The following is a 13113-nucleotide window of genomic DNA, read 5'->3' as shown; positions in this document are numbered from 1 at the left end:
CAGGAATTTCACCTTTAGATCCTATTTCGAAGACCTTGTTTGCAAAATCTTCTATTAAAATGTAAATCTGCCATAGGGAAGAAGAGGGCAAAAGGCCTCAGTGTAACAGTTTGTTCCCTTAGTGGAGAAAGAAGCTGCCAGTAAGTATCTCTTAATTTGCCAGATTAGGGTAAAGGGAAGAAGCCCAGATAAAATGCTAACCAGACTGGCTGCAGTGTCCTGGCCTTATGGGAGGGACTGGTGGGAGGGCACAAAGAGGGCTTCTCTTCCCTGGCACTGCAACCCCCTCTGTCAATTTCACAGTTTCCCTGGCCCGGTCCCCCTTCTCTGCCAGGGCTATATGGCTGGCCCTTGAATGCTTTTGCATCCTGGAGTGCCACTTCACCTTACAAGTCCAGGGAAGGCTGAATTCCGAAAATCCCAGCTCTCAGAACCCTGTGGGGTGGTCACAATAGCACCCTTGTTGTTATGTAACCTAGCACCTGTGGGACCTTGTTTTTGTTTTGTCTTCTTTCCCTCCCCCTAAATGCAATATGGAAAGAAACAAGGAGCTGGGGACTATTATCCCAGTCTCTGGAAGTTTAGTTTTCTTCCATAAAATGGAAAGGGGCTATTCTAAAGTCAGGGAATAAGCAAGGAGCTAAGGACTATTATCCCAGTCTCTGGAAGTTTAGTTTTCTTCCATAAAACGGAAAGTGGCTACTCCAAAGTCAGGGAATAACCAAGTAAGGGGCAGAAAAATAATGATTGACTCAGGGTTTCTTGTGACTGTTCTGCCCCCATGCAAATTCCTACGCCCTTAAAGCCTTAGATTAGAGTGAAATGTTTCCCATCATGGAGAAAGTTCCAGATGCTAGCTAATGGCAGTTGCCCTAAAGCTCTAAGGGCAACTGTGATCTTGATCTGATAAAACTTTTTACTGGGCTTGCTTTGTTCTTTTGATTTTGAGTGGGAATATTTGGCTTCGTCTCTGAGATACTGTTCCATCAGGCGTTGCAGTAAACTTTGAAGAATGCAAATTCGGAACTTCATTTGCTGTCACCGGTAAGGTGCCAGACAAATTCAGTCTCCTTTAACTCTGTGACTAGAGTCTGTAAGAAAAAGTGGGTTGTGATTCTGTAGATTTTAACAGAGAAGCAGCAGTGGGGAATGGTGTGCGAACTTGGACAATGGAATGGTCCCTGGAATGGTCCCTTTCCTCTTCTGTGAAATTCTACTTTATGGCGTTTCTTGAATTAAGTTAAATGAACCATGTAAACATCCCAGCCCAGCGCCTGGCATACAGTAAGTGCTCCCGTGTTTGCTATTATTAGCCTAAACAAGACTGAAAGCTATGAAGCAACAGCTTCACGGGAAAAGATAGCTTCAATAAGGGTATGTTCCTAGGACTTACCCCAAAGTTAGTTCCTCTTATTAGAGTACTTTGAAACTGAACTTGGTTGAAAGCTATAAGAAAAACTGGGTTGGGGGAAAGCCTTTGTTGCTTTTAGTTTCTTGAGATCTCTTCTTGGCCTAACTCTTCAATGCACACCGTGTGTCGGGTCCATGCTCCGGCGCCCTTACTGTGTGCCTGACTAATGTTTGCCTCATGGAAAAATGATTCCTCTGGGCTCCCTGGAGGAGGGGATATTGGGCACAGTGAGTTGTAACACTGTTGATTTCTGAGACCCCTTCTGATGCTCCAGAAAAGAAAGCAGTAAGGCATATTTGGCCAGCAGAAAATGTCCTTCATTTGCACTTCATGCAAAATGATTAATTCCTAAAACCTATGGTGTCACCTCTACTGAGGTCTCCTCTTCTGTTTAGTTTATATGAGGGAAATGCAGCTAGAAAAGTCCTTCTAGGCCCCTCAGTCCGCGTGGGCAGAAGCAGCTGTCTGGTGCACCCTCCTCTGACCGCCAGCTTATATTGGGCCCAGCAGGCCACCTTTTGGGCTTTATGTGCCCAAAACAAAAGACCAGTCGTTTCTCAAAAATGGTCTGGGAAATGATTAATTTGTTTCCTTTGATCCTTTCTGCTTTCTGCGAGGACATTCAAGTAGCAGGGCAAGAGAACACGTTCTATTATTTTCAACATTGCTAAGATAAACAGTGGGGTAAATTTTGCTGCCAGCGAAGTCCAACTCTATTTGGAGGGTTTGGAGGTGTGTGTATGTGTGTGTGTGTGTGTGTGTGTGTGTGTGTGTGTGTGTGTGTGTGTGAGTGTATGTGTGTGTGTCCTTTTGTAAACATAGAACCCTTGAGTAAAAAAATATGGCCATTTCCTCTAAATTTTTCTTTCCTCCCCCCTTTTTTTTAAGGTCTGAATTCCCTGCTGCTATTCACAAAGATGCTCTTTATCTTTAATTTTTTGTTTTCCCCACTTCCAACCCCGGCATTGATCTGCATCCTGACATTCGGAGCTGCCATCTTCCTGTGGCTGATCAACAGACCTCCACCAGTCTTACTTATCACTGACCTGGACAATCAGTCTGTGGGAATTGAGGTGACGTACCAGCCATCTTTACTTTGTCAACCTTGTTGGGACTTGAACTGTAATTCCACACCTGGAGATAAATCTTGAAGCCGAATGAGTGTAGGGTGGAAAAGTAAGCCTTTTAGGTTACAGATTGACAGACTATGTACAAATTTAAACTTCTATTACTGGCACATTTTCATTTGTAATAATAAAGGTCATATGTAGTTTGCCAGTCCTCATATAGACTGCTGGCACCATATGTTAGCCACCTTTTTTGTGCAGCTAGCAAGCTGAGAATAGTTTTTACTGTTTTAAAAGGGCGAGTAGAAAAGAAAAAAAAAAAAGAAATATGATCTGTGTTCCACAAACCCTAAAGTATTTACTATCTAGCGTTCACAGAAAAAGTTTGCCTACCCACGATCTAGATGATGGAGACAGTACTTTGGGGGAAAAGGGAGTATTTTCATTGAGATACCCAATGTCTGAGAATGGTAAAGAAGTCATTACCCTGAGTTAAAGTCTAGCTTTGAGTTAAATTTAGTCTTCTTAAAACCAGAAGTTGAACTGGGCTTATTCCCCTGGCTTTCAGTAAATTACCCAGCTTCTTGTATCTATGAGCAAACAGAAAGCTCTAAGAATGTTCTCTTCCTATTTCTTTCCTCTGCCTCCATGAATCTCTTCCATTTTGATCTTTAGCCTTCTTCAGAGAAAAAAAGCATTCCTGTTCCTTCACAAAGCTTCTGTTCTTTTTATAATCTTCTTATATCTACTTGGAAATCTTACTCCAAGTTACCTCCCCTCTCCATCCTTCCCCTTTTGGGTATACCTGTATGTTCAATTTTCATTGGCACCTTCCTACACTGCTATATTGTATTCAATCTCCTCTCAATCCTTCCCTTTCCCACCAGAGTTCTTTAAGAGTCATCTGTTGATTTCCTCTTTCTGAACTTCAACCCACTGAGATCCGACCTTTCACCATGACCAAATCCTCCAAAGCACTCTGAATCAACCTAATTTCTAAATTCAAAAACTTTTCCTTAAGCCCTCTTCTCAATTGACTTGAGACTTCTTTCTCGAAACTCCTCCTTTGCCTTTCATGATAGTGTTCAATGAGTTTTCTTCCTAATTTTAAACAATCTTCCTTTGCCACTTAGATTCTTTCCTCTCCTCATCCTAAGGTTTCATTCTTAGTATGTCTTGATTTCTTTAAAGCAGGGGTTGGCAAACACGTTCTGCAAAGGCCAGGCAGTAAATAGTTTTGGTTTTGAGGACCCTATGGGATCTGTTGCAACTACTCTACACCACTGTTGTAGAGTGAAAGCACAGTACCAGACAATCTATAAACAAATAAACATGACTGTGTTCCAATAAAACTTTATTTATAAAAGCAAGTGGTGGGCCAGATTCAGCCTACAGGTTATAGTCTGCCAATCCCTGCTCTAAATTCTCACAGCTGAGACTTTCACAACTTTAAAATGTATCTAAAGGCTGAAACACTCAAATATGACTTTCTAGTTCTGACCTCAGTGATACTCAAGCTCTGCAAATCTCTATATTGCACATATTCTCCCTTCACACACACCTACACACACACACAAACACACACACACGCTTTTCTGTTCTGTTACATGTTATTTCTTCTTATCCTGTTGCCTAAAGTTAAAAATATAAATCATCCTTGATTCTTCCTTCTTCCTCACCCCACGCATGTACACAAACAGCAAGACCCTATCTTCCTTCGCTAGATAAGGAACTTTATTTTTGATATTTTGTCTTACTGTGACATCTCATGGAAATCTTTCCTGATGTCAGATCCCTCGTTATAGCCTCATGTGTTACTCTATACTTTCATAGCCCTTATCTTGGCTAGTAATTTACATTTTTGAATGCTTATTCAGTTGGTGCCCATTCCTCTCTAGACCAACTTTCATGAGGGCTGGACCAGGCCAGTAGCTGCTCGTGTAGCTCCAGGATCCATCCTGGGGCCTGATCCTTTAGTTCCATTTGACATTTCTAGATAAATCCCTAGCTATTCCTTCTTTCTCAAATACCCTGTTTTCTAGCTATCCACCAGGCCCTGCACTGTGTTATTTTGCCTCCATACCTTCCTTTACACTATTCCTTCACTCTAGATTATTATTCCTTTTTTTCCTTCTCTACCCTACCCAAACCACATCTTTTTGGTAAATGCCTAATTATCTTCAAAGTCTCTATTAAAATATATTTTCTTCCCTGTAACCATTCTGCTTAATACAGAAATGATTGCTTCATTTGTTTCCCAAATCCTGTATTTATTTTTATTACAGCATGTATAGCACAGTATTATATTTGTATTTTTTCCCTCATTATTCACCTATACTCCAAAAATCCTAGTTAATGAGGTGCTCAAGGGCAGCTATTTTGTCTTAATTCACATCTACAGTATTTACACAGTACACAGAACAAATAGTTTGCATTCAATAGAAGTTTAAACTTGATATAATAAAAAAAAGATGTAAAACTATACATATAGTCCAGGTGCAGTGGCTCATGCCTGTAATTCTAGTACTTTGCAAGGCCTATGCGAGAGGATTGCTTGAGGCAGTAGTTTGAGACCAGCTTGGGCAACATAGCAAGACTCTGTCTCTACAAAAAGTAAACAATAAAAAATTACATGGGTGTGGTGGTGTGCACCTATAGTCTCAGCTACTCAGAAGGCTGAGCAGGAAGATTGCTTGAGCCCAGGAATTAGAGGTTACAGTGAACTATGATTGGGTCATTGACCAGGTGACAGAGACCATGTCTTTAAAAAAAAAAAAGATACACATAACCTGTCCTCTGTATATGTATGCCAAGAGGGTTATCAAATACATAACCATGACAATCTCTGGGTGGTGGTATTACGGGTCAATTTTTTAATCTTTTTTTATACTTTTATATTTTTCAAAATTTCTATGATGTGAACATACTACAAGTTTGAGGTTTAAACAATTGATTGAATGGCAAAAAGAACATCCCTGTAACCTCAAAATCAGTATTTGTGTTCTCTTCAATCCAATCCATAAAGGTATCAGAAAGGGTATGAAGACTTGGACTTGGCCTAAACTTGGTCTTGTATCTTAGGGAGGAGCACGGAGGGGTCCTTGCCAGGAGAACAATGACCTCATACATTACTACTACTCGGATGCCAGGACGATGTATGAAATATTCCAAAGAGGACTTATGGTGTCTGGTAAGCCTGGCAGTCTGTCCTTGCCTGAAGAAGACTGGGGTGGACTTTGTTCCACACCCCTTCTTCCCTGTCTCACTCCTAAAACCCCAGCTGTTTGGATGCAGTGGTCTGAGTAGACTCACAATATATCAATACAAAGTAGAGGAGACATTAGCACAGTGTCAGGATGGGTCCTGGAAACAATGTGGGACAGACTTAAGTGTGAATTCCAGTTCTTCCATTTCCACCTGTGTGACCCTGTGCAAACCACTTTGCCTCTCTAAATCTGTTTCTCATTTAAGTCAAGAACTTCCCTGCCACGTTGTTTTTAAAGAGTGAAGGAGACAATAATGTGTAAAACAGTATTTTGACTAACTCTGTAATGCAGCACATTTGTTTGGAAATATGATTTTCACAAATGCAATTCCATGCATTTACAGATAGGGAATCTGAGCCAGGATTAGCAGTCAGGACTGCTGACTTCCTACCTTGTCCTTAACTCCAATTCCACACTACTGGCCCATGCTGCCACTCTTACTATCACTGAAGGAAATTAACTTTGGACTTTCTTCAAACACTATCAAATGGGCTTTGATAAGTTCCCTCTGAATAGATCCAGCCTTAATATTTGTATATTGCATCATTGATGACAACACTGGACACACAGGTTTTCTTTCAAAATTAACTTGCTTATAGCAAATGAAAACAAACCATGTTCTATGTGGCACATAAGATACTTCATTTAGGATATTTTTCAAAGCTAAATTAAAACTAAAGCAATAAGGTTAAGATGGCTTCTCATGTAAGGCATGAGAAATCTGGTGTGGCTACTTCCATAGAAAAATGACACTTCTGGTTTTATTGGGGGTTGACTATATCAGCACTAATGTACCCTTTTAACTCCTAGCCAGTAGTTTGGCTATGTTGAGAATCAGTTGGGGCTATTGCTTAAAATATACATCCTCTGGCTCTACCTTAGTTTCACTGAATCAAATTTCCAGATGGTGAGAACTAAAAATCCTCAGGAAGCTTTGTATTTTTAACAAAGCTTCTAGAGAATTCTGTATACCAGAGTTTGAATTCTACTTAGCTTAGGGTAGCAGCTTTGCCAAAAAGTTGTTAATGGGTGGGCTCTTTGAAAATGGCCACACCTTAGAATTTAACAAGGTCTGAGTTGAATAAGTTAATCAAAGGCTAGGCTGTTGCGTGGCCAGGAGTTTGACTAACAGGCTGAAGGTGATTAGGGCACAGAGTTTAATGAAATCAGAGTTGTTGCCCCTTTGGACTAATTATTTGACTTGTTCCTTGGCCACCAGCCTCTGCTAGCATTTTCATCAATCAGGAAGTGATAAGGAAATGCAGAATAGTTTCTTTCACATTGTGAGCTCTACCACTTACTGGGTGAGCTTGAAGAAGCTGTGTCAGGCCTTCATAATTCTTAGCACAATGGGAAAGATAATAGTTGGAAAGACTGAACGAGTTAATGTGCCTGGCATGGAGCAAGCATTCCATAAATGGTAACTATCATTAGCGATTCATGTTAGTACCAATGATCTCAGTCCTTGGTAGACCACCCGAGGCCCTGTATGCTGGGGCAGCACTGGCTCCCTACCATCTGACAAGGTGGGTCATCCCATGCTTAGGGGAAAGTCACCCAAAGGAGAAGTAAAAGAAGATTTTACTTCTTGGGTTTTCACGCAGCTGTTTCAACAGGAAGAAAAGCACTGATGTTTCCTGTGGACAGCCTTCCCATTCATTTTTTATATCTCTTTAATCAGAGTTGCTATCTCTTTCCTGCTTTCCTTCCTTTTTGTTCTAGACTGTAGTCTAGAAGTTCACTGATTTGCCTCTGAATTCCTAGTAACCCTCTCTCTGAATACTTCCTTTTGGCAAGACCTGAATTCCTCTCAGCAATTTGGCTAGCTCCTCTATGTAAAATTTCCTTCCCTTCTGCTTGTCTACTTACAACTCAGCCTCATTCTGGCTTAGATGTGGGGGCTTCTCAGCCACTAAGGGTTGTTCCTCAGCCTGATACCACAACTTCTGTGGCTTAGTTTTACGAGCTGAGGTGACTATTTACTCTAGTATATAGATGTTCCCAGATTTATTTTAACTTTAAGTAAAGCTGAATAGTTTAGATGTTCAACAGTTAAATTCTTCTGTTTGCAAATGTAAGACACAAATTGGAAAAATATGAAAGGCAAATTTATATGTGTGTACGTGCGTGCATGTGTATGTTCTTGTAGTTTTTTATGAGCCTTGGTATCTTAGAAGACACTCATATAAATGGGCAATGTACATGAGCAGATGATTCATTCATTAGAGTAAATAAATAAAACTTAATGAATAAGGGAATAAATCTCACTTTACTAGCTGTTGAAGAAACTTAGACTAAACTATTAACTTTCAAACCTATCGAAACAGAAGACATTTGTAAGAGACACTGTGTAGTGTCTATCAGAGTCTGATAAAACTTGGCAAATTGCTGGTGGGCGGAAAGTGAATTGTCACATCGGCTCTAGTAAGCGTTGTAGTGCTAGGTATCCAAAGCCCGACTGTTCTGAGCCTTCCTTCCCCCTTTCAACCCACTTATTTCATTTTAGGGACTCTATTCTAAGAAATGTTCTAAATTTGAAATTATCAATTTGAAAGTACTTATCATAGCATTATTTAAGGTGTCAAACTTGGAAACAATCTAAATACCCACAATGAGATAAAGTCAACTACAGTGCAGCCCTTCATGGATTAGCCATTGAAATCTCTACAGAGAAGACATAATAACATGAAAATAATTATATCAAATTGGGAGAGGAAGTGGGACACCAAATTATTATATTCATTTCAAAGATGTGGAATGGATATACCTCCACAAAACTAACCAAAGGAACTATAGAAGGAAATATCAGTGTTAATGATATTTGTGTGATGAGATTGATGATTCATATTTTGATGATTTCTTACATTTTTATGAGCATATATTTCTATTATAGGGAAGCTCAATCCAAGATTATTCAATACAGGCTATTTGCATTGGTCATATTACGTGGGCTAGCCCATATGGATGGCTTTCTCTGAATGCCTACGTGACCATGGAGGTCACATATCCAACACCAAACCACCCCTGTTTTGTAGCATTTCTTAAACGTTTCAAGCATAGTTTATAAGACTTTGAGAACTTAGTCCTTTCTGACTTTGCATTTCCTCTGACTTTGGACACATAAGAGAAGCTCAAATTCTTGTTTGATTTATCTTTTATGTTTTGCCTCTTCTTAATCTCTTTTTACCTTCTCTAAAATCTCAAAGGATTTGTAACTGGAATTGATTTTCTTTTAATGTTATGTTTTTAGAAAATGGGCCCTGCTTGGGATACAGAAAACCAAACCAGCCCTACAAATGGCTGTCCTATAAACAGGTAAGGCAGGCCCATGGTTGTTTTAGAAAGATTCTTTTGGTAATGCAGTATCCTGAGCTAATTTGGTCTCACTTGAGCTTTGACACCTCTCTCCTTCTCTCTTTCTCTCTCTCTCTCTCTCTCTCTCTCTCTCTCTCTCTTTCTCTTTCTCTCTCTCTCTCTTTTGTAGGTGTCTGACCGAGCAGAGTACCTAGGCTCCTGTCTCCTACATAAAGGATATAAGCCATCACCAGACCAATTTGTTGGAATCTTTGCTCAGAATAGGCCAGAGGTAACTATGTTGAAGCTAACTAAGGGAAATGAATCAGGATTAATTTTAAGACCTCTAAATCTCACCCCTAATCCAGCATTCTGGCACTTGCTAATGATTTGCCAAAGCTAGTTCAGTATCTCATACTGCTTATTCTTCTGCTTGAAAGACTTAGGCAGATTCTGACCTACCTCGTCATGTGTATGTACACGGTGATGTCATGCTAGCCTATCTTTTTTCATTCACTCCCTTTCCTACCTACCTATGTCTCCACAACCAAATCTTACCAGTCCTCTAAAGCCCTGCCCAGTTTTCTTCACTTTTCCCAAAGCAGTTCCAAATAGCCTTGACCTCACCCTTGAAAGTGATCTCTGCCTCCCTAAGGCACCCTAATGCTTTCTATACCTCATATGAATGAAACTTACCACCTTCTACCTTTGTATTTTGGTCTACCTTTGTTTTGGAGTTGTCTCTGGGCCTATCAGTGACACTCACTCTGGCCTCACAGGGATTTTTTTTTATATATATAAAAGTTAAAGTTACCAAATAAGCATCTGTTGGCTGAATGACTGAACAAACACTCTTCAAAGTGCTCTCCAATGCTTACGTGAACTTCTCTCTGTACAGTGGATCATCTCTGAGTTGGCTTGTTATACATACTCCATGGTAGCCGTCCCCCTGTATGACACCTTGGGAGCAGAAGCCATCATTTATATTATCAACAAAGGTAAAACATTGCTAGTACATTAGAACTCGATTCTTTCTTAATGCTGAGTAATTCCTCAGTCTCTGCTTACTTTTAGAGGACTTGAATTGCTATGGCCAAAAAACACTTAAGTCTTTCTGATCTTGTAGTACTTAGGATATAATTTACAGGGAAGTTACAAGAAGCCCATGATGCAGAGATATACACAGATAGAAGCTTCAATGAAATGCTTTCAGGCGACATAGTATAATAATACAGTTTAGAGACAAGACTACTTACTTTGAACACTTTGGATAAAAGACCATAGAGTGAGCTTACTTGACTAAATCACAGTGAAGCTACAGATTTAATTTTCTACCTTTGTAAATCCAAGTCAGTACAGTTGACCAGCATGTGTCAATGCCCATGGTGAGTCTGTAGAAAAAATTGTCATTGTTAGAGAAACAAGTCCAATTTCAATGGGCAAGTACAGTCCTTTCACAGGTCCAAGATGAAACTTTCTGTCTTGAAACTGGTAGATTAAGACAGTAGATCCATTTGAACACTAGATAACATCAGAAGCTTTCTATTTGTACAAACAAGTATCAAAGCAAAGGATCACATTTAGAATCATAAAATGCTTATCAGCTAAAAATCCCATTTGCTCCCTCCTTTCTCTTATGCGCCCTACTCCTCTCATCAAAATAAAACATGTTGGTAGGACCACACCTCAATCGTCTATACACATCATCTGGATGACTTTTCTTAAGCAGAAGAAATTTTATGGTTCCTTTATAAACCATAAAGCGTGTTAGCAGCATGCAAGAAAACTATGTGCTTTTGTTTCAATTAAGCTCATTTATTATCAATGGAATGTTTCAGGTTGAGCATTATAAATCTGATTTGCAGACATAATCTCCTTTGGGGACCTGCCAGCTTTGAAATTTTTAAAAATCTCTTCCTCCTTGCAAGGCAATGGAGTGCGTAGCAGAGTAGGAGGGTGACCTCTGGCTCTATTTCTGCTTTCAGCTGATATCGCCACAGTGATCTGTGATACACCCCAAAAGGCATCAGTCCTGATAGGGAATGTAGAGAAGGGCCTCATTCCAGGCCTGAAGATGGTCATCCTCATGGACCCCTTTGATGACAACCTGAAGCAAAGAGGGGAGAAGACTGGAGTTGAGATCTTAGCCCTATCTGATGCTGAGGTATGGGTCTGAAATTCAGCTTGCAGCTTGAAGGCTGATCCAAATCCATGGGCAACTTGCAGGACGTCTATACAAGAGCACAGGGCTATTGTTCTCCAGGGGTGGCATGGGAGGAATGAATTAGACCTGTGCTGTGAAGCCTTAAGAATAACTTTCTCAGGACAACTCAGAAACCCATGCCGGAGGAGGACAAAGTAATGTGGCCGGCTGCATAGAGATTCTAAGTAGAGAATGCATAAACAGAGTTTAGTAATAATTCTAGAGCCAGGCTGCCTGGGTTTATGTTCCAGCTCCATATCTATTACTAATAGTTAGATGATCTTGGGCAAGTTGCTGCACACCTCTCTTTGCCCATCCATAAAATGGGAATAAAAATAGCCCCTACCTCACAGAGGTGTTGACAAGAGTTAAATGAGTTAATATATATAAATTGCTCAGGAGTGTGACTGGTTTGATAAATCCTGAATGGTTAACTATTCATATCATTCACAAAAGATTTAGTTAGGGTCCTAGGTGACTGAACCTTAAGAGTATAATGGTAAATTCAGATATTTGAGATCTGCCCTCTTTAGGCTGGTGTGCTAGAGAAAGCTTATGCACTTCCCTAGGGCTTCCACTGTGCCTGAATATTGTTTTCTGGGTCTGCTCCAGGTTGGAATTTTGATTATATTCCCATAGAGGTATTTTCGTGGAGAAGCAAAACAGAGGGGTGCATAGTCTGTCCATCTCAAGTAATGTCTTTTTTTCTTGGTTTTCTGTTCGTGTAGAATCTAGGCAAAGAGAACTTCAGTAAACCTGTGGTAAGTTTTCTTCCGCCCAAATTTGACTTTTGCCATAGTAAACCCTCAAAGTTGGTGATAGACTAAGCCCTTGTGTTTCCCCTCCAGCCTCCTAAACCAGAAGACCTGAGCATCATCTGCTTCACCAGTGGGACCACAGGTCAGTGTCCACGAAGCTGTCCCTGGTCAGCCAAGAGCATGGCTGGTGTCCTTGCCCACTGGTGGGCTGGTGAATATACCCTACAACTGAGCCCTATCTGAGGGGCCCACAGCCTAAGACTTCTGGGTGTGGATTCCCAAGTAGAATAACATTAGCAGAAGTAAATAAACTTAGCTGAGTACACTGGAAGGTGTTTACATGCTATGGATGTTGGGGTTCTTAAAGATGACATTGAAAAGTCAACTCCCCCCCCCACCCCAACCTACCGCTCTCTCAATTTGACACGACTGGAATAATTTCATTCAGTCAAGGTAACTCAATGATAGTTCTCCACCGAGAGCTTCAGCCCCACCCTACATCCACCCATTTCTTAGGACGCTTAATAGTTTTGAATGTGGCCCATGATGGTCTATAGTTAAATTCACTCCAGTATGCCAAGTGTATAAGGTTTATAACAATATTACTAGGTAATATTTGTAGATTTGAAATTCCACACATAAACAGCACATGGTGTTGGGGGGTGTTACTTGGATTTTTCTTTGTCACTGTGTTGCTATTTGAGATCATGGCTGTGTCTCATGTGGTAGTAGAAGGCCAATGATGCATTCAGTGGACTCTCTGGGGGCATTAATTATTCCTAAATAGAGGCATATGCCATCCAAAAAACAGTGACAGGAAAAGCTCTTGGCTCTCTGGAGCTGGACCAATTGAATCTAGCTGCTTCTTTCAGGGTCAAAGGCTACCTATTAGCTACATAAAGGATCTTTCTTTCCACCTCTTATTTCCTACAGGTGACCCCAAAGGAGCTATGATAACCCATGAAAATATTGCTTCAGATGTTGCTGGTTTTCTCAAATGTATGGAGGTCAGTGGTCAATTGAAAAAGAGGATCTCATTAAACTGTGAATCTGTCACAAGATTTTTATTTTTGAAGTTAGAAGAGGCATGGGGTAGGAGAGAAGTTTAAGTCCT

At 40.4% G+C, this 13113-nt stretch overlaps 1 protein-coding gene across 7 annotated transcripts in view; it reads left to right on the top strand.

Moving 5' to 3' along the window:
• ACSL5 (acyl-CoA synthetase long chain family member 5) overlaps positions 1-13113 on the top strand; it is a 50299-nt gene that overhangs the window by 15689 nt on the left and 21497 nt on the right. For 3 of the 7 annotated variants that reach the window (XM_012771630.2, XM_012771599.2, XM_076009791.1), the window contains exons 2-10: positions 2300-2484; positions 5560-5668; positions 8995-9059; positions 9229-9330; positions 9937-10036; positions 11024-11202; positions 11970-12002; positions 12090-12141; positions 12933-13006. In XM_012771630.2, the coding sequence (XP_012627084.1) occupies positions 2329-2484; positions 5560-5668; positions 8995-9059; positions 9229-9330; positions 9937-10036; positions 11024-11202; positions 11970-12002; positions 12090-12141; positions 12933-13006 (870 nt within the window). In that variant the 5' untranslated portion in view covers positions 2300-2328. Of the gene's footprint in view, positions 1-2; positions 141-545; positions 1045-2299; positions 2485-5559; positions 5669-8994; positions 9060-9228; positions 9331-9936; positions 10037-11023; positions 11203-11969; positions 12003-12089; positions 12142-12932; positions 13007-13113 lie in introns of those variants that run through there. The other 4 variants (XM_012771639.3, XM_012771642.3, XM_012771635.3 and 1 more) reach the window with 4 other exon arrangements.

Source organism: Microcebus murinus, chromosome 14, assembly GCF_040939455.1.
Source record: "Microcebus murinus isolate Inina chromosome 14, M.murinus_Inina_mat1.0, whole genome shotgun sequence".
Classification (NCBI taxonomy): domain Eukaryota; kingdom Metazoa; phylum Chordata; class Mammalia; order Primates; family Cheirogaleidae; genus Microcebus; species Microcebus murinus.
The sequence above is the reverse complement of the archived record's forward strand: the minus strand, read 5'-3'. Positions and strand labels throughout refer to the sequence as shown.